At 51.8% G+C, this 21,126-nt stretch overlaps 1 protein-coding gene and 1 long non-coding RNA gene across 3 annotated transcripts; one reads left to right on the top strand and one right to left on the bottom strand.

Annotated features, from left to right (window-relative positions):
- Positions 1–4,847: 4,847 nt before the first annotated feature.
- Positions 4,848–7,033, bottom strand: LOC101063971 (tripartite motif-containing protein 16-like). 2 transcript variants are annotated; one of them, XM_003971605.3, is made up of 2 exons: positions 6,960–7,033; positions 4,848–6,759 (listed from the first exon to the last, which is right to left on the bottom strand). In XM_003971605.3, exons 1-2 carry the CDS (start codon positions 7,016–7,018, stop codon positions 5,079–5,081), a joined length of 1,740 nt encoding a protein of 579 aa, XP_003971654.2. In that variant the 5' UTR covers positions 7,019–7,033; the 3' UTR covers positions 4,848–5,078. The 2 variants fall into 2 exon arrangements, with proteins under 2 accessions (XP_003971654.2, XP_029705916.1); XM_029850056.1 differs by having other exon boundaries at positions 6,860–7,008.
- A 10,165-nt stretch (positions 7,034–17,198) lies between these two features.
- On the top strand, positions 17,199–19,910 carry LOC115252975 (uncharacterized). The gene is made up of 3 exons (XR_003891270.1): positions 17,199–17,350; positions 17,619–17,915; positions 19,506–19,910. It is a non-coding gene; the product is annotated as an uncharacterized lncRNA (long non-coding RNA).
- Positions 19,911–21,126: the final 1,216 nt, after the last annotated feature.

The raw sequence follows: 21,126 nt of genomic DNA, 5'->3' as shown, positions 1-21,126 counted from the left end.
TACGGGAGCAGCTATCGGCTCCAGCAGGCGGCCCCACTCTTCTTCACTGGACGTGTTATTAAGATTAAACTGAGTTTCTCCATTGAGCTGCCTGAACGTGACATTTGGATCAAAACTGTGAGGAACAAACTGGAGAAACAAAGTCGAGGAAACTGTTGCGGAACTATCACAGGAAGGAGAACCTGAAATGAAGGCTTCTGTGTTTGGAAAATGGATCTTAGCGTCCGTATTCCTCCTTCAGCGCTTCTTCAGAGGTGCTTCAACACCTGTTGATGCTCGGCTGGCCTCACTGGGAGCCGTGGTCGTCTACTAAATAGGTGGAGAAATAGACGGAAATTACGAAGCATGACTCGGCATGAGCGCTTCTGCACCATTCTGCACCCTCGCCGCTCAAGAGTGGCGCTAATGCTTCGCTGTCAGGTCTGGCGGCTTTTGTCTGCAGACGCCCCAACGTCGTGCGAGGGTCCTCGACAGGCTGATGGCGGCTGCGATGCCACGCTTGGTCACCTCTGGCGGTCTGGGAGAGAGCCCGAAGGTGGGGGCGAGCTATCGCTGCAGATGCAGCAGAAGCAGTGATGGGTGGTCCCCGAGTGTTGGTGGCCGATAAGCTGGTGCTGATGTACCCTGAAGGAGCCTCACACACACTTCCACGCATACACCCCCACACGCTCCATGTTTCCACTTATCTTCTGGAAGTGAGAGGCAGTCTTTCTGCCCCCCCACTCTCTCTCTCTCTCTCTCTCTCTCTCTCTCTCTCTCTCTCTCACACACACACACACACACACACACACACACACACACACACACCACTTTATCTCCTCATTCTCCATCTTGGTGAACAGTGAAATCAGATCGGGCAGAGAACGCGCTGTATCAAGGCAGAACCGGAGGAAGTCCGAGCTGTTCCAAGCTTTTGTGAGTGAGGTGGAAGGGGGTCGAGACGTAGGGAATTGTGGGTAATTTTCTCTTTTCGCCACATTTGCTTTGATCTTATAATGCAGGACCGGATGTGTAAGAAAAAGGCAGTGGGTGGATGGAGGTGTAGAGAATCTGAATATGAGCAACACGTGGAAAGTTCCTTTACGCTTGTGGGAGAGGAAAGGTTGTGTAATAGTGAAGATTCCTCTTGTTGAAGGTCCCAAATGGGGTCTAAAACTTACTTTCTTTGATCTCTTTGATGGATTTGTATCGTGCCATCCTGATCTAAACTCCCATCTTCTAAAAGCTTTCCAATCTGTTTCTGTCCAATCGGAGTCGTTGCTCCACCTTGTAGTTCAGTCTGTCCGGCCTTCAACGTGCACGTGCCGCCGCCGCCGCAGCATGGTAACAGAGTTTGGATCATCACTGCACATTTTTTACAGTGAATCATAGCTAATATTAATCAGTCCTAAGCGTATGGAGAGCTCGTATCCAGTGTAAACGGACTCGCGGTTTAAAGTTCTCTTCCTAAAAGATGTTTTTGAAGCAGTCGGGGGGAAAAACCCACCCAGTTCCCTCCACCGACTCGTTTGCAGCCGATAATTAAAAGACTCCTCGGGGAAACGGCGCCGCTTTAAGTGACCTCCCTGGAGAAAGGCGTGCAGCGCCGGTGCGCGGAGCAGAGCGAGAACATTGTTTTAAGAGAATTTGGGGCCTTTGCTACTCCCTGCTATATTAGTCTTTGACATTTTTGCACCAGCGTCTTCCTGACTTTCTCAGAAAGGGACCCGGTAACTCAATCTCCCCTTTATGAATTAAACATCTGTGGAGGCATAACGAGCCAGCCCGAGCCTGATGAGGCCTTGTTCAAATTCCTAGCGTCATTCTCATTGTAATATGTATAAAAAGCCCTCAGAAGTCAGAGACGGGGGAAGCATTAGCATATTTAGTGATTCACTGCTGCGGCCTTCAAAGATGCTCTTCTCTGCGACTTAAAAAAGTCACATCCGAACACACACACACGCTCGGACTGTGAGTTCTGACGGGCTGCAGAGGTTAAGAAACGCGGCGCAGGAGGGAGCGGGGATATTTTTTTCACCCCCGCAGGGCAGAGAGAGGGAATGATGAAAGGAGAGTTGTGTACCTGTGGGAGGTCAACATCGACACAACCCCGGCTCGGAAAATGACCGGCCCGGGGAGCAGCCCCGTTGTTCAGGGAACGGCCAGATGGAGTGCACGGCAGCGCTGTAAACACTAATGGCGTTCCGAGCCTGAAGGCTGCTGCTGCTCGCCGCCGTGGCTGCTGCGGCAGGAACGGACCCGCGCTGGTTCCTCGCTATTGTGTGTGGGGGGGGTGAAAAGATGGAAAGTTTCGGAGCAGAAAAGAACTCGCGGTGTGTTTTGTTGCTGGAGGCCAGAGCGGCCCGTCGGAGCCCCCGCTGGGAGGAGAGGAGGGTGGTTCAGGGGGAGGCAGCAGCAGGAGGTCCCCCCTGTTCTAGGAGACGGAGCTCAGCTCCCGTTCCTCAAAAGTTATTGTTTTGGGTCTCACAAATGTGACGTTTGCACTTTCTCACATACACACACATACACACACACACACACACACACACACACACACACACACAAATGGCATCATTTGAAATAATAACAGTCGCTGCAGCAACCATCACCTGTAACGCGGCTTCCTCTGGAGATAAAAGTGGAGGCTTTGAACACACGCGCACTGTAAAACAATCGGTGGGCAGGAACCTGCTGCTGCTGTGTCATCCATCACCTCGCCACACATCCCCCGCCAAGGCGCCGGGCTGAAATACAAAGAATGAACTGGAGCGGGGAAAAGATGGAAACATTAGAGGAGGACAACAGGTGTAATTTGAGCTTCACTGTGATTAAAATGTCACTCAATAAGACTCTTCTGGGGTCTGTTGAACCCTTTATAGTCTTTAATTACTCTGAAGTGGTGTTGTGCCCCGAATATGTTTTTCCAGCTCCTGATTTTTAGTGGTTGTTAACCGTTGATCAGATTACACACAGAGACGACGGCCGGTGTGCTGCCTTATCGATCTGCAGCTGCGAGACACTAGAGAGAAAATAAAGTCAGAAAAACGCACCTAAAGGTCCACGAAGGCGGCTGGAAAGTCCAAACTTCAGCGGCGTCTCCGTGGAATGAGAATGTTTTCCCCCTGCCTTCCTTCCTTTGGCGCGTTTGCTTTCCCGGGATTCATGAATTCCGAGTGAAGGCTGAATGCCAACCGTGGAGTCAGCTGGTGAGTCAACAGGAGCGGGTGTTTACCTACACAGGTGCTGTATAATGGATGTCTGCGGCAGCCGGTGCAGGATGTGGAATCTGAAATGGGAAAGTTTACGATGCAGAGCTGCCGTGATGAAAACAGAATTCATGGAAATGTCAAATTTATTCCTGATGCAAGGCAAGCTAAAGGTCTGAAATGCTGGTGGTTAAACACCAACACACCTCTACTGCTTATACCTGTTGCCATGGTGATATTTACAAGCTGCTCTCAGTGTGACGGAGGAAAGGGCGAATTTAATCCTGAAAAACCTCCCAGCGATGATGCCTGGTGTGGCGGGAAACTGCTGCCATATCACCGGTGCTATGCTAATGTTGCTACGATGACAAGACAAGCGGGAAAATACCGTGTAATCAAGTCATCAGGCCCATTACGCTGCGTGATTGTGTTTGTTTTTGATTGTGCGCCTCATTATTAGGTTCGCAACCACCTGGATTGTTGTTTTTTCTGTTTTATTCACTGTTTTTCTGCTGTACGCAAATGGCAAACGTGCTTATTTGGATACAAATGAATCCGATATTGTGGAAGAAACGGCTGTTGTCGTTTCACCCTGTCAGAAACCCCCCGCTGACATGCACGTTAACCTTTCCCCGCGTCACAAATGCCATCCAGACAAAATGTCCGGGGCCAACATAAAGAACACCAACGGCTCTGAAGACTTTAGAAGGCTGATAGAGACAAAGCAAACCAGCAGTCAGCTCTCATACGTCCCAGAATTCAATGGTCACCTTTGCGTTTTGTGACGGAGAAAAGATGAAATGTGCTTTTATCTCCCCCACCCGTCGCACCTTCACACTGCCTTCAGATAGCAGAAGGCTCCAATAAAACTGGCCTGCAAATGTCTGGATACTTGCACCATCGTGCTGCCTCTCTGGTGCATCTTTATGCTGCTCCATGTTTCCTTGGCCTCCAGGCTTTGGACACAACAGTCTGCATCGAAGTCTCATCCCTGACGTGTAACGACCTGATATTTGGGCTGTTTACCAGAGGAGCCAGTGGGCCCGTTCACCAGTTTAACTGATCAGGTTAACTTTGGCTGAACACTAGTGATTTATTTCACAATGACTGGACTTAAATGACGCCGTGCGGAGGCTCCTTTCATGCTTCTAACTGCAGGCAGCACTGGAGCAAACTGTGGAGCTTCTGAACTCTCAGAGAAAAAGAACCCCGCTGATGGAGGAGGAGGAGGAAGAGGAGGAAGAGGAGGAGAAAAAAGAGCTACGACAGGAGCAAAGGACTCAGCCCCCTCAAAGAAATGTGCTCCAAACCCCCCCACCGACCTGTCCCACAGAAATATGGAGGAATCTAAAGGCCTTTGTGGTTTTTCAGTAAAAACACGACGTTTCTCCAAAGATCCTGAACAAAATGGTTGAGAGGATGAAATCAAGGCGAATAGAATCAAAGACGCCTTAAAAGATGAAAGCGTTTTAGAATGTTAATGGACCTGATGCTCCGAGATGACCCACATACGGTACATTTATGATTATTGCCTGTCAACATTTAAAGTTTTAAAGTGTGTGTGTGTGTGTGTGTGTGTGTGTGTGTGTGTGTGTGTGTGTGTGTGTGTGTGTGTGTGTGCGCGTGTGCGTGTGACACCAAATGACACGTGTTCAATTTAGCCCGTATAGAAAAAGGAAGAGAATATTTTAATGTTCTACAAAGTAAACTGGAAACATAAAGGCCGAGGTTGTAGGATTAGAATCCATTTCTAGTAAATGATTCTAAAATATCGATGTGGTTCTCTCAAACCTGGAGATCGAGCGGCCGTTTGATTCCTGCACTCTCTTTACCGTCACATCCTGGAACTAGAATCCGGCCACCAGGTGAAACTTAAATCACAGAAACCACCTTTTATCTGATTTTCTTCAACGTGAGGAACTCGGCCTCGTCTCCGGCATCGCCGTGAAAGCGGATCCCGGCGTGGAGGGGTTGAGCGAACGCCGTCTGGACACGGTGGAGCAGCGTCATGGTATGAGAGATGTTGTAGAAAGCCAAAATTCCTGCGCTGTGGTCCAGATACACTCCGATCCGACTGGCTCCATCTCCCACGATGGGAGTTGGGACTTTGTCGTGATAGAACACGTAGTTGCCTTTGTCGCAATGCAGCGCCCACGAGTTGAGATTGAACCCAAACCCGCTTTCATTAAAGTAGAGCCTTCGATGGATCGAGCGGTAGGACAGAGCCACGGAGAGCCCCCCTTTAACGGACACCTCCCAGTAACAGCGCCCAGCCATCCTCTCCTTGCTCAGGGCCTGGTAGCAGTAGAGGAACCTCTCTGGGTTACTGAGACATGGCTGAGCGTGAGGCACGTACGTGGCTCTTCTGTTGCCCTCGGATACCACTATCATCGGGTGTGCCGTCTTGGGATCCAGAGTGAGGTTGCAGGAATATTTCAGGAAGTCTGCTCGTCTCTGGGGCTGCGGCGACGTCGGAACTTCTGCCGCCATCAGGGCGTCCGTGTCGGAGCCGTCGGGCCAGTTCTCCACCAGGTTCTGTATCTTCTGCTGGACGTGGGACCAACCGGCCGTCGCGTTCTCAAAGTGCTTGAGGTGGCGGACTTGTGTGACGGGGGAGTCCGCAGGCTCGGCGAGGTGCAGCAGCGAGAAGGAGCTGTGGAGAAACTGGGTGTGGTCCTGTGTGAGGAAGAGCTCCTTCAGCTGGTCGTTCGCCCGCGTCAGCTCCTCGATCTCCTGCTGCAGCTTCTCCTTCAGCCTGCTGGCGTGGCTCATCTCGACCTCTCGCATGGCTTCGATCTGATCCCTCTTTTCAGAGTGTTTTCTTTCCAGATGTTGGAACATCTCATGGAAGAACCTGTCGATATCTTCCACCGCTTTGTTGGCGGAGTGATCGACCACCTCCACCTCCTCCTGGAGCGCCTGGAAATCCTTCCCCTTCTCCTGGATCCTCTGCTGAACTTCCTTCTGGATTTCTATCAGCGCTTTCTGCCTTTCGGTTCTCTCCATCAAGGTCGACGCGGTGTCGTGGTCCTTGTGCGCGTCCATGTAACAAATGTTACAGATGAGCTGCTGGTCGGTGCGGCAGAACATCTTCATCACCTCGTTGTGCTGAGGGCAGAAGTTCTGCTGCAGCGTCTCGCGCGGCTCCACCAGCGTGTGTTTTTGAAAGGCGGGCGATTGGAAGTGAGGCTGGAGGTGCCATCTACAGTAAGACACCAGGCACACCAGGCAAGACCTGATGGCTTTCATCTTCTCGCCGATGCAGGAGTCACAGGCCACGTCTTCGGCGCCAGCGGAGCAGTCGACGGGATCCAGGCGACCCCGGCGTTGCAGCTGCTCCACCAAAACCCCCAGGATAGTGTTTTTCATCAGCACGGGGCATGGCGAGAAGCTCTGCAGGCACTGAGGGCAGCTGGGGACCGGCTGCCTGTCCCAGAGGTGTGTGATGCACCTTCTGCAGTAGGTGTGTCCACAGGGGATGGTCACTGGGTCCTCAAGCAGGTGGAAACAGATGTAGCAGGAGAAGGGGTCCTCCATCCCGTTCTGGGCCATTTTAGCTCCGTGGTGCCTTTGGCTGGAAAAAGGAGCAAACAAAACACCTTAAATATGATGTGAGCTCCAAATGATGTTTTCATCTGGTTTATTTTTTTAATTTAGCCATTGAAATACTGAACCTTCGTCTTCGTCAAATCTCGGAACACCGTCTTATAACGGTTGCTGCAAGCAAGACCTAGACTTTTACTTGAGGGAACTTAAGAGTTTTCAACAACTTACGTTGTCCTGCGTTGTACTTCAGTAACAGGCAACTGTGGCAGCAGTGGTATAGAGCACATATGCTATAGTATGTGGCATGAAGCAAAGCCCCTTTGATCTTTTGATGTCTTTGATTGTATTTGTGTGGAGGGGCACTGGGCTTCATCGCATCACAAAAGGACGAAAGTGGTGGCACGCTATTCCAGATTGGGCCGCATGCTTTAGTGACCTCCTGCAGCAGTCACCTTGCTTTGATCAGAATGCAGTACAGCTCCCAGGTGACCCCTGAGGTCCGGCCTGTCTTTGACCCAGTGGAACCAGTCTGGCCCATTGTGCCAGTAACAGTCAGCAGCTTCCTGACCCCGGCGTGACCCCCAAACCTGAGCTCCACAGAGCTGCTGTGTTCATTTAAGTGTTAGGGTTAGCTGGGTTAGCTCATATGTTCGTTGGCCACTCACATCCAAGCGTAACCGCCTGTTCTCAGCTATTAGCATCGTGTTACAGCTGCCCAAGGGCACGGGGGCAGTAATGCTCACGGTAGTTGCCGAGGCTGAAGACAGTTTGCTGTCACACTGGGAGGGCCGGAGCGCGGCGGCGAGCCCGGAAAAGCTGCTCCCTGGACCCGCTGTGGGCGGACGGATTCCCTTGAAGCAGCGTCGCTGCTCACCAGCATGTAAATGGTGTTTACCCACCTCTCAGTGTGATTTAGCATCTACAACATTTACACGCCCCCCCCCCCCAGGGGTGTTTTTGTTGAGTACGCCGGGGGCCTCGCTGCTAATCCCAGCGTTGCTTGTTTGGTCACTGATTAATGATCCTCAGGTGAACGCAGGATAACGGCTACACGTGTGAGGAGGGATTCAAAGAAATGAACCTTCTGCTTCTGCTAATTGTTGTTTTAGTAAAGGGTCTAAATCTAGAGCCCTGCGGGGGGTCTCCTCCGACAGACGTGTTTGGATGGCGTGAGGCGTAAAACACCCCCGAACACAGAGCAGCGACAGCTCACGTGCTGCTTGAATTATTTATCTGAGGGCTGCCTGTGACGGAACATTAGTCTCCTTTACATTCAAACAGCGAGGGTCCTGCTTATTATAGCATGAGTTAGCATCAGCGCCGGCGTCTCCGCTCCAGCAACTGTCGCCCCCCTGCGCCGTTTGCGCCCGGATGTGTTTTTGCTTACGCAGCGTTTTGTTTTCGTGAGTAAATAACGATGGAGGATCCTTCAGTAGTCACACAGGAAGTCACAACGTAGCGGTGACACGCTAACGCTATGCTAACGTGGTTGTTGGAAACGGCAACGTTCACACATCAGTATCTTTTTAAATATTAAAAACAACCATATTATTAAGAGAGGGAGGACTTGGGTGGATTTCCTCCATAAAGAGTCGGACTCCTTAAGAGATTCTCTTTTCTTTGCCCTCCAAGAGGTCTTGATACAGGTGAACATCAGGATGATGATTTGATGAGGCGTTCAGTGTCTGATCAAACGACTGCTCTCCGTGGGTGAAATATCCATAACCTGGCTTATTTCTTTGTTTTGAAATGTCCCCCAAATGTGTATATTGAGCGTTCGCCCGTCTCTGCAGAATAATCTTCAAAGCCGGCGTTTAACCACAGTCTCATTACGAAATCCTGTCATGAAATTACACACATTCCGGGTCTCTAATCATGGATTTCCCCAGAAGGTCTGCAGGGGAATTTAAGAATATCACATTTAATGGAAATTGGATTACCTTTTAACTTCCATGTCTGCGCTTCATTTAATTTTTCCTAATGAAATAGACTCTTATTTTTTCCATCCCTCATGCTGAGAAAACACACCGACACCCAAAGGTTGGGCAGAAATTAATATTATTCTACACAAACAGGAAGAAAATATGCCGGAAGGAGTTCTGTTCCGAACTGCAAACACTTTGGTTTAATTCCTTCTCCACCTTGCTCCACATCCCACCAGGTTTTTCCATTTAAAATCTCTTTTCCAGCGCTTCCATGCATCCGCCGGCCTTCTAACACAGACAGAAAACGACATCGGAATCAATTAAGGGTACGAAAATGAAGGTGTGGGGGGAATAAAACGAGAGCTGGATGAAAGGCGCGCAGGTAGTTTTCCATCTGCGGGGGCTTTAATTGCATCTCTGCGTTTAAATAGGAACAAATAGACGCTGCTCGTAAATAAGAGTTTACAGCCGAGCGCGAGCTGGTTGTTGATGGACCCAGAGGAATCAAAATAGCCTTAATGAGAAGGAGAAATGCTGCACGTGGGTGTGAAATCAGGAGGAAATAGAAGCTTTTGGTGCATTTTCATCCTCTAAACTTTGCTTCCGTGCGCCCGTGAAACATTCAGGGGCCTCAAAAGGGGGGATGAAAGGGAGAGGAACGACCCTCGGACATGTGCAGCGCGACGCTGTAATAAACCGCTTCCTCCTTTCACCTGCTGACATTGTGCGTCGAAATTTGCGTCACCTGATCCTTTCAGGCCGTGTTTGGCAATTCCCCCCCCCCCCCGGGGCTCCTTCCCTCCGCCGCTTCCTTTGTTTCTCCTCCCTAATTGCTGCCACAGGTGGGAGCGACGCCACGTCTGACATCCACAGATGTTTGACACGCAAGCGGGTTCCGAGCTAATGCGAAGCTCTGAGAATGAAGAGGGAAAAGACGGGCGGCTCATTATTGATCCACCGGAACGTCAACCCCCGACCTGTGTTGCCACATATGCCGTCACCTTAGCAACTGCCAAGGGATGGCACGCACGTGTGCGGTGCCCAGGGCTGTCTCCCCCGTTTGCACCCTGTTTCACCAGAAAGTTGTGTTTCCTTGGTGGGGGGGGGGTTACCAGACACACATCTGGGTTTGTTGCTAAATGCTGCAGTTCTCCTGGCCGGCCACTAGTTGGCAGTGTGTCTCGAGGGTGTAGGCAATCGAAATCCCTCTGCTTTCATGAAGAAAGTCGCCGTTTTTCACCTGAAAAGTTTTCCCGTGAGCTTGGGGGGGGGGGGGGGTTGACTACATCGTGACTAGGGTGCACAAAGACCTGGAGGACTCGTGTTTGCAGTGAAAATAATGGAGCCGCAGGTGCATTTCCTGCAGCTTCTCACCTGAGTTTTTGAAACAAAGAGCACGTGGAGCCGGGGGCCACGCAGTGTGATCACCCCACCCACCTCAAAGCGGACCTGACGGACTCTGGGGTCCAGATTTTAGGGTTCAGCCAGGGTTTTATCCAAGCTGAAACCGTGAAACCAGAATGTAGACGTTAATATTGTGTTCCACCTGCGTTTGGACGCCAGCTCGGCAGCTTGAACCTGAAGAGGAAACTTACTAAATGCTGGACCCAAACTTTGACCCAGCAGCGCCGCCTGGCTGTGGTCTATTCCAGAACATTTGGGTCGGACTCGTGTTTAGTGGATGAAGGTGTAATAAATGAGAAGATGATGAGAAGATACGAGCACGTTTGAGCTGGAGGAGCATAAAGTGGACACGTGAGACCCGAGTTCCTCCTGTGACTCGAGCTGTGGTCGTTCATCTCATCCGGGATTCGACGCGGGAAGAGCCGTCGTGAGCGCCAGCTGGGTCACACTCATGGACGGCGTCCCGGGAAGGCCGAAGCGAAACCCGGATATTAAACAAACGCACCTGCGTCTCCCGGACAGGAGCCGTAGCTCCGGGCTGCAAACGCCATTATCACACTTCTCTTAACGGCGTTCTGGCGGCGTTCTCGTGGCAGCGGAACCGCGCGACTGTGTTAGCGGCGGCGGCGGCTAATCAGCAGGTAAAGTGATAATTATGGGAGGAAGAACCTTCCCAGGAGGGTTCACACCTCGGATTACTGGAATAGAGGATTCATTTTCCTCTCACACACACAGTTCAGCGTGTGTGTGTGAGTGTGTGTGTGCGTGTGTGTGTGTGAGTGTGTGTCCAGCTGTCATGAAGATCTGCTGGTTGACCCTCTGCGGCCCCTCGCTCTCAGACGAGGTTTCAACCCGCCAGGAAAACTGCTGAGCGTTTCCTTTTTCGACTTCTGACTCATCAGAAAAACGAGCGGCGCCGCCGCTCAGCCCAATGGGTCTCGTCCTGCGGCGTCGGGGACGGCGGCGAAAAGAAAAGTGTCAACATTTTGGAGGGGGCGTGACAGCGAAAGCAGCCTGTTAGCGTTCGCCAGGCTCTCCGGAGTGCTGGGTGACCCTCTGAGCTGGTCCTGGGTGCGTTTTGCCCCTGGTAGAGGCGACAGTTTGCTGCCTGTTGAGGGAACGTTGTGGACCGACGTTCCCAAACCAGCCTCAACGTGTGTGTTCTTTCCCACAGCAGCAGCATTCCAGCCTTCCTCGTTCAGCGCTAGCGAACAAGTGAGGTCACCTGGCTCCGTCCTGCTTCACGTCCCCCCGCCGGCAGATGTGAGCGGGTTCCCTCAGCGGTGTTTCGTACCCTTAATTGAGTCCTGATCCGGATCTCTTCTCCCGTTTTATTTGGCTCATCCCAGCTGCTGGAGTTTGGGTCGGTCGCTTTTTACACCTTCCACACGCCGCCGTCGCTCACGCCACAGGAGACTGCACACTAGTACAGGCAGCTGCTTCGTGATTATACTTCCAATCACACACACACACACACACACACACACACACACGCACACACACACACACACACACACACACACACACGCTATCTGTCCCTTCCCGGTGCCTATCTCAGATTTTGATTTAGGTTTTGGCCGGGGCATGTTTGCTCTCTTCCTTCTGCTGTGCAGCAGTTGATTATTGTTTGAGAGACGTGTGCAGGGAGACCGAGTAAAGAAGAGACGAGGGTGTGTGTGAGGGTGTGTGTGTGTGTGTGAGGGTGTGTGTGTGTGTGGAGGGGTGTGTGTGTGTGTGAGGGTGTGTGTGTGAGGGTGTGTGTGTGTGTGGAGGGGTGTGTGTGTGTGTGAGGGTGTGTGTGTGTGTGAGGATGTGTGTGTGTGTGGAGGGGTGTGTGTGAGTGTGTGTGTGTGTGTGTGATGGGTGCACAGAGATTTATATTTATATAGATTTATGTTTAGATTGCTGGGATTTCTATCGTGGACGGAGCCTCCTGGTGGGATTTGCTGCATTTAGATTTTCTTCGATGGCCTGGAGGGTTCGCGGCCCCAGGGAAGCTGTGTGTTCGCCTCCTTCAGCGGCGGAAAAAGAACGTTTTGGGCTGGAGGTTCGGACCGTCCGTCCGTCCGTGCGTCCGTGCGTCCGTCCGTGCTCACTGGAGTTCGTCCTGCTAGAATGAGCTGCATCAAAAGCAGCTAAAAACCCCTTTTCGAGTCTTTCAACCCTGAACAAATGATGTTTCCGTTTCTCCTGCCAGCGCCGGGACCAGTGGGTCGTAGAGCGGCCCAATGGGCCGTTCCTGCTGCACCGCCGTTGCCCTTTTCTCCTGCAACCGCACTTCCATTTCAAGCGACTGATTGTTGCAGCCGTGCCCAGGGGGCCTGTGTAGGAGACATTTAACGCCTCTCTGCTCATTTTACGGCCCGACGCTCATGGCGCCGGTGGTCGCAACCCTGTGCCAACTGGAACTGGGCGCTGCGGCGCTGTGAATCAAATACTACAGCGCTGCGGAGACCAAAAATGGCCGCCCTCAAAGTTTGAGCTCCAGCGTGTCCTCGCTTTAAGCTAACGTTAATGAAGGATATGGACAGATGGCAATCAGAGACCCACAAGATTTAAATCACACGATAATAAACAGAAGACATCTGTCTACAAGTTAGCATTAGCATGTTGTAGCACAGCAAGGTAGCGCCGCTTGTAAGGCCACTTATGCTACAGGTGCTACTTAAATCAGTGCTAATTCCAGGGAAAGGAAATATCCGAGAGGCAAGATTAGCATAGTAGCTAATTTATTGCACCTTTATACTTGGTGTAAATGCTAAACGGAGGCTTTTTCAACCCAGTTAAACTAAAAATGTGTTTGTTTTGTTCTTTTAACTGGGATGGACACATATCACAGCAACGGGACGGACATGTTAGACTTTTGCTGCTTCAACGCGTGTGCAACGTTGCTTGAAGCTTTGGAAAACGGAGACACCCGGGGAGGGGGGGGTTGGGGGTGGGGTCCTTCTGGTTATCTTATCTGAAGATGGATGCCAAGATGCACGGAGAGGATGGTCCGGCTTCGCAGATGATGGGTTTAAAAAAGGAGAAAAGCTACAGAAAGAATAAAGAAAAATGATTTGACTGCAGACGTTAGCGGTGAGGCGAGCGTCTTTTTTGAAGCGGTGTAAAAGACTCGCTGGGTTTAAATACGATCTGGGGGCGCTGCCACACCCCCCCACCCACCCCACTCCGGGGTAAAGGACTCGGTGTCCTCAGACACGAGAAGGAACGGCGAGATAAAAACAAGGAGGAAAAGCAGATTAGGAAACCAAAGGGGAAAAGAGTGAGAGCAAGTTGAAAGAGAACGATAAGAGCCGCTGGAATATTCATGAACATCGTATCCATTCATGCTCTGCTGCTAGTGACGATGGGACCTCGACACGAGTGCCACCACTTTGCGATAAGCATGCTTTCAACATGCACCCGCCATCCTAGCGGCTAATCCTCGACCGCCACCTGGATCTCCAGCTACTGGGAGCAAAATGTCTCCGAGGCTCTGGGTCGCTGGGAATTAGCTGTGTAATGTGATCAGGCTGGAGCCAGGAGCCGCCTGCTGAGGACAGAGCGCCGCGGAGCTAATTTGGTTCGAGGGGAAGCCGGAAATTTTGAGTGACAGAACCGTGGTGTGTGTGTGTGTGTGTGTGTGGCCGTGACCGAATCGAAGTACTGTGGAGAGGCTTCGCTGCAACGAAGGATTCAGGATTCTAGATTTTGTGTCAGCAGCTATCAGATCATTAGCTGAGATGCTACACGGTGTGGTTTTGGCACACCGTGCCACTGAGAGTGCTCGGAGCTAAATGCTAACATAAGCTCGGTAACGCGCTGAGGCCGCCATGCTAACATGCCAGGATATTAGCATAAGAGCGGCTCTGGAGTGATGGCTGCGTCTGGCTGCCTGTTGCAGTGTTCATCAGTTCAGCCGTCTGTTGCTCATAACTGATTATTTTGGTTCATTTCTTTGCTGTCCAGCGCAGGAACATCGTTAGCTAACATTTACCGTGATCGGCATGTTTGTTCAGCATGTCAGCATTCATTTATTCCATATTTCACACTCCGGAAGTGCGGGCAAATGTAATTTATTGGGGGCAGATGTCTGGACGACTCTGTTTGGGTGGCAGGTTGCTAATAAAGCCACGAATTTCATTACATTTCATTAAGAACGGGCTCGTTTTGCTTCCTTGGTGGAGACTTTGTGAGGATTTTACCCAGCATTCAGTTAGAAACCTGCACTCACAACCCGAAGCTTTTCCAATTCGCCCCGTCCACGAGTGCCGCTGACCTTTCTGGAGCTTGGCCGGCGAGCGGCGTGACGTGTAGCCGGGAGGAAGCCGACGCCGGTGACGGTGATCCGAGAAAATGTTTGTGTTCGGCGAAATGTCAGCTGTCGGGCGGCGCGGCGTCCGCGCAGGCGCCCGCGGGCTCCTCGGGAGATCCGGGTGGAGCGAAACCACGTTGCCATGGTTTCCGCATCTCCGAGGCTTCGCCGCCAGGATCTCTGGGATCGGGTGGTCCCGCCCCCCCCCCCACTTCCCATCGTCTCCTCGCTGCTGATTAAAGCCGCCACATCTGGGTGTAACGACATCACGTAGCATCTCGCGCGTTAAAACGCTTCAATAACCCCTTTAAATCCAGGATGCAGAGTGGCTCCTCGTCTAATCTCCCCGGGTCCAAACCAATTAACGGCATCTTCAACTTGCCTGAGAAGTTTGCAGCTAGTTTGTATTGGAGACGCGTTCATTATCTGGACCGAGCGGTTCTGAACTGTTGGGCTTTGGTTCCTTTAATTAGGAGGGGGGGGGGGGGGGGGGATTACCGGTGACCGTGACTGACAAGCAGAGGGACCAAAGGGCAGGAAATGTGTCTTTAGTTGCTCCAGAAGCACAAGATAATGAGCTCCAGGAGATTTTTCGGCAGAGCCTGTTGCCACGGCGATGCACAAAAACACACAGCAGCCGGGAGAAGGTTGGGAGTTCGGTTCCGGTCTCTTGATGTTTCCCCTTTTTTTTGTTTTTTACCAGCAACAATGAGAAAATCTTTGCGCTTTAGTCCTAATCTGCGCGTCAGAACCGGATTTATCTGTGACATCACCGGCCCGGCGCCACAATCGCCGCGTTCACGCCGCCACCATTTCCCGTTACGCCCAGTTTTCGCCCGCCGCCATCAAAGCGGCGTTATCTCGGCGCTGACCCGCGGGCCGACCTGCCCCCTCAGCTGGTTGCTGCAGAAGTGCTGAGTGGCCGTTTCCAACAAATGGGATTTTCTTATCTCCGAGCGTTCCCGCCTCCCTCCCATTCCCGCCCTCATTTATTTCCCTTTCTCTTCACATCAAATCCTTCGATCATCCGACACGCGAGACGGATAAACCGGGCCGGCTGTTTGCCGAAGGCCGTCGGTGAGCTCAAAGTAACGAAGTGAGCGTCCGGATTTGAGGTTCTGATTAAAAGCGGCGCCTTTCCCACTTGTTTAAAATGCTAATTAGGAATTTAATTCATATATTTGGATCCAACCATCCAGAAGAGTCGGCCGTGCTATCGGCTCTGCTAATGTATGCTAATTAGCTGTGTGTATATGGAAGCATTTCCACGGAGCGGCATGGACACACACACACACACACACACGCGCACACACACACACACATCTTGGCGTCGGTCTGTGCTGTGGCAGCATCTCAGACGCACGACTAATTACGAGCACTCGCACAAACACCAACTGGTGAGAGACGGGAGGACGAGGCGAACCGGGAGCCACTTTTCCATCAGCCGCAGACACAAAGTGTCGTTAGCTGCATTTGTTTCCTGCAGTCGTTAGGAAGTTCGATGATGTAGCAGCCACACAAAGGTCAGGAGACGTGCACGTGCTAAATCATCGTGCGTGGATGTGGGACTTCTTAACACCGTTTTCAGCAGTTTTGCTCCGTGCGTTGTTCCTGTTTCATTTATTATTGGTGGGAAACTTGGCCGTTAGCCTCAGAATTAGCCGCTGGGCTGCTAATGGTGCTGGTCCAGTTTGTCCCTCTGCAGCCACCGTAGTTCCATCAGCAGCCTGTAAGTTTAGCTCAAACCACAACGTAGCTGGACGGAGGAAAAGCAGAAATGCTTCCGTCGTCCTTGACAGTTCCTCACGCTCACGCTGTGCACGAGTAGCTGTGCACGAGTAGCTGTGCACGAGAGCCCCCTTGCTCCTTCTCGCTGCCCCCCAAGGTCGTTGGAGAGTCATCCCAGCCACCGACTGACATTCTTCAAGCCGTTAATGAAGCGTGAGCACGTGCACGTGCACGGGGGGGGGTCTTCCCACCTGCTCTCTTTCCTTTAACTTCCTGTCGCCCCCCCATCAATTAATGCCAGCGCCACCGTCTAATGTTCACCAGCTGCCATAAATCTGCTCCCCCCCCACTTATTGAAATCTCCCCAGTCCTGACATGAATCACCTGTAATTTACCCCCCCCCCCCCTTCACTTCGCTCATAACTTGCTCCATTGGGAATTCGGCCCCATTGTCTACACCCCCCCCCCCCCCCCCCTCCGTCTTCGCCTCCTTCTCTCTTGCTCTAACACCTTTTACTGCTCTGCGATTTATAGCCCCCGCTGATCCCCCCCCCCCCAAAACGCGGAGCCTTGAAAGCACTCCGATAAAGTTGAACGCACGACTTTTGAACAGGCGACACTCCGGGAAATGGAGCCTCGGCCCTGAAGTAGACAGAAGGCTGCCAATGCTCAGCCGGAGATAATGTTAGCATGCATCAAAAGAGATGCCCCCCCCCGTAAAACAGTGGGCATTTGTTCCCTCAAAAAACCAGAAAAAGCCCAAATTGATGGAGGCTGCGAGGTTCTTCAGAGGCCGTAAAAAAGCATTAAAAACGTTACCTGTCAGATTCACGCCGTGGGGAGTTGGGGGGGGGGGGGGGGGGGGTTGTGACACGAACCAGCGAGTGGAAAATGTCCTTTGTCATTTTAGCGTGGGGGCAGAACTGGAGCACTTTGCTTCCAATTACCTCTGAATTGGAATTAGGGAGCCAGATCACTTGAACTGAGCCGTCGAGGGCTGATCCAGCACGAACGCCCAGGCAGACGTCTTATTTCCTTTGATCTTTCTTTGATCTCGCTCCTACCTTAAAGCCTGAGCGTCGTGTGGCCTGCTAGCATTGGCAACATCAGCGGCGGTGGAAGGTGGAGGGGACCCCCGTATAAGACAACCGTGTGGCGGCTTTAACAAGCGTGGCGCCGCCTCCTCAGGTTGGCTCCGCTACCCCAGAACGGCTGTGATCTCTTTTTATTGATGAAGGGAAGCAAAAAGGAACCATTTGTTGGTGAGAAACAATCAATGTGATTGATCCCCCCACCCTGTTAGCATGGACAGGCTAACCCGTGTCCCAGGTGCATGATGGGATTCAGATGAGAATAAAGCGGATTTTAAGCCCCGATGAGATCAAAGTGACCATGGAATGAAAGTTTTTAGCGTTCCGCGGCTAACAGCATATTTCTAGTTTAGCTCTTTTTAAATGAGCCGCGACACATCGCTGCTCCATAAATCACAACCCGAGTTTCTTCCTTCCTTCCGCTTGTTCAACTCTGCAGAAGCTGCTGGAAGCTGAATCTGCAGGGGGAACCGGCACGTTCTGGCGGCCAGGAGAGCGCAGCCGGCGGCGGCCTGGCCGCCCTCATCGCAGCACGCCGGCGCTTTAATCCGCCCGTTAGTCAGAAGGTTTCATCAGCGTTACAACAAAGCACCTGGGAGCACTGGGAACACTGGGAGCAGCCGGGCAAACGGGAACACGGCCCGTTTCCACCGAGTTAGTCCTGCTGGTTCCGTTAAACCGGGATTTGGAGGGAAAAGCGTGATTCCTCGAGCTTTAATCATCATGGACGGCAGTGGTGAGAGATCGAAGTAGCGTGGCTGCATTTCAATAAACCTTCGTTAGTATTAGACTGCGGATTATATTGCTGTGGGGAAGCTTCCCTCACTCTCCCGTGAGCTTATGTTGGAGCAGGATGACAGACCATAATAGCTACAGGGGTTGGACTGGAAATAGAGTTTCAATTGAACCGAATTAAACTGTTGCAGGAGATTCGGGCACCTGCACTAGCATCAGGCTAACGCTAGCATCAGGTTAACGCTAGCATCAGGCTAACGATAGCATCAGGCTAACGCTAGCATCAGGTTAACGCTAGCATCAGGCTAACGGTAGCATCAGGCTAACGGTAGCATCAGGCTAATGCTAGCATCAGGCTAATGCTCAACAGAGAAGCTGATCCAGAGCAGCAGGCGAGCTCAGGGACCCTCAGGATTACTCAGGCTGATTGGAATCTTGTGATCGGGGGAAGCTTTCTTAGGATCCGCTTTGTTAGGATCCTCAGAGTCCCAATTACATCAGTATGTTCTGCCCGCCTGCCTTTCTTCATGGGAGGTGGCCGCTCTCCGCGTTTGCCTTCATAGTCGACACGTTTGGATCCCCGGAACGTCGGGCTGTAGCGTCCATGAACCGGACAGACGCTGCTTAACGAGCCTCATTAGTCCGTCTCTGATTTACCTCCTGACACATTAATGTTGTTTTTCACTGCAGTCTGATGTAAAACAGCTCTGGGGGGGTGTCAGGGGAGCGTTCCGTCACTGGAAAAACAACAATATTTCACTCAATCACAGAACAAAAAGGTGGATCCCAAAATATCGAACACTAACGATGTAGCATCAGGAAAACGAGGCTCACACAGGTTTCCAGGATCCACCCACGCGTCTGGGAGTAAAAGGCCTGTGGGATCAGCTGTTATGAATGAGCTGTTGTTCCTGGCGCTAACAGATTCCAGTTAATAAATGGCGAGCGGGATATCTGGGACCGCCATTGTGGTCGGACAGTCTGATGAATTGGAGACCGGGAGCGCTCGTCACGTTTTTTCCCTCCCGCTGAACCGAGGCGATAACTCACGCTGGAATACCGATGCTGTTGTCTCTTTGAACCGCGGCTTTTTTCCCCCGTGTCACAGTCGCGCCCTTCGCCCCCGACGACTGGAATACAGAGTCTGTTCAATTAAAGCCCGTTTTTACACGGAGAACCGGCATCACGGAGCGCCCGTTCGCTCTTTGATGGAGCGAAACAGGAGCGACGTCGTCCCGCTCCAGACGGGCCTCCAGCAAAAGTTCTGCTTTGGCTCCTTTATTAACACGTTTCCAGCTGTCACTGACGCTTCAGCCGGAGCAGCGGCGTAACGAGCGCTCGGAAGACGGAAAACTTCCCGCTACAAGCGTCGCTAGCTCGCCGTGTTGTTGCTAAGTACCACGAAGAAGGTAGCGGCTAATGCTACACGCGCCACAAACGAGCGACTTTTGACCGAATAGCCGGGGGATTTTGTTTGGGAGCGAAACCGTGAACGTGTTTTTATATTTGACGGGCGGAATAAAAGAGCTCCTTCGGAACGCCGCGGCGTCAGAAGCCTGAATAATTTACATCGACTGTTTACCGTTTGTAGACGCGGCGACAGGAAAGGCAGAGAAACCTGGGCAGCCCTTCATACCGGAGCGACAGATGGCTGACGGGGTAAAAGTGAATCTCCTGTCGGAATCAAACTGTGCACACCAGTTGCCATGGAAATCAGGAAGTGGAGCACTTTTATTGGATTCCCCAGAGCGGATGTGGCGGTCACTCGGCATCCAGCGTCGTGATTTAGCTCTATAAATAAAACGCACCAGACTTTGATACTCCCTCGCTAAACACCGATTCACCTTCAGTCAAACCGCTCGGCTCTCGTGCCCAGAACGCGCACGTGGGGCCGAAACTGGCCGGGGTCGCTGTTAAGCTAGCTGCCCCGCGCAAGAGGCCCTCAAGAGAGTCTGATTTGAATCACTGTTTTGTTTTTTGTCATCATTAAAAGAAAAGAAAAAGCAAAAGTGTTGAGTGTGTTCTGTTGCCAGGTAACCGACGTTGTCGCGGTGACTCTCGCCGTCTTTCTCGAGCTGTGAAGGTTATTCAATTACTTTTAGCTAAATGACGACGGGCAGTGTGTGATACACCAAAATAGACGGGTTTTCTTTGTGATTGCATTTTGATTAGCTTGATTGACTCAGTGCGACACACTGTTCCCCTCAATCGCGTCCAACAGGCGACGGCGGCGCTTTGGCGAGAACATCAAGAGCCTTTTTAATCTCAACTCTCTGAACTCGATGACTTTTGGCTGGGTTTTTTTTGTAAAAACTTCAGTCAACCTTTATTTCAGCACTCTTTCACTTAGGTTTCCATGGCTATGACTAGCGTCGGCGTGTTTCAGATACGACACATATGTACATTCCCCGCGCGGCCACTAGGGGGCGCGTCCCTTTTCGCGGTTCAAATGAGTTTTTGGATTGTTCCTCTTGAAGGAGTGTTTTTGTTTATTATGCAAATCCAGCCGGTGGAGTCCTGATGAAAGGGAAGGAGGCTCCTCGCACCTCTCCGCTGTCCTGCTGCGCGACGTTCCGCAGGAGACTTGGCGTCCAGACGGGCAGCGCGGCGAGGACGCCAGCATACGAGATGCTTTCTCTGGAGGTAATTCCCTGCTAATTAGCTCCAGCCAGGAGACGATGTTGCAGCTTCCTCTTTGTTCTTTAATGCAACTGAGGAGGCAGACACAGGGAATTTTTTTTCCCCAAATGAGGGATTGATTGCTTTTCATTTTGAGATTAGCTTGGAAACAAAAACGCTGCTGCCGATGATTAGCTGGGAGGTTTTAAACAACGTGGCTTTGTTTCTTTGTTCCGTGTTAAACATGTGAAATGTAAGGCAAGCTAAGAAGATCTCCAGAGATCCCCAGAGATCCCCAGAGATCCCCAGAGATCCCCGGGGATCCCCGGTTCCTCTGGGGATCTGCAGGCTCTGTTCTGCTGCTGGAGCCACTTTAGCACAACAAAAATAAAAGGTCTCAGGAGGATTCACGACGGGTTGGGCTCAGGGTGCTTCCTGTTCCAGACGAGATCCCTGCCGGTGCTCGGCGGGGATCCGCAGGTCTGAGAGCCATTTTGGACGGATCGCGGCGGGGAGCTATTACAGACGGGCCGACCACGGCGTCCAGACGACTGTGGCTTCCAAATGGCTGCTGGAAGGCATGGAATGGGCGC

This window comes from Takifugu rubripes, chromosome 16 (genome assembly GCF_901000725.2).
Source record: "Takifugu rubripes chromosome 16, fTakRub1.2, whole genome shotgun sequence".
Classification (NCBI taxonomy): Eukaryota; Metazoa; Chordata; class Actinopteri; order Tetraodontiformes; family Tetraodontidae; genus Takifugu; species Takifugu rubripes.
This window is presented reverse-complemented; position numbering and strand designations above follow the sequence as displayed.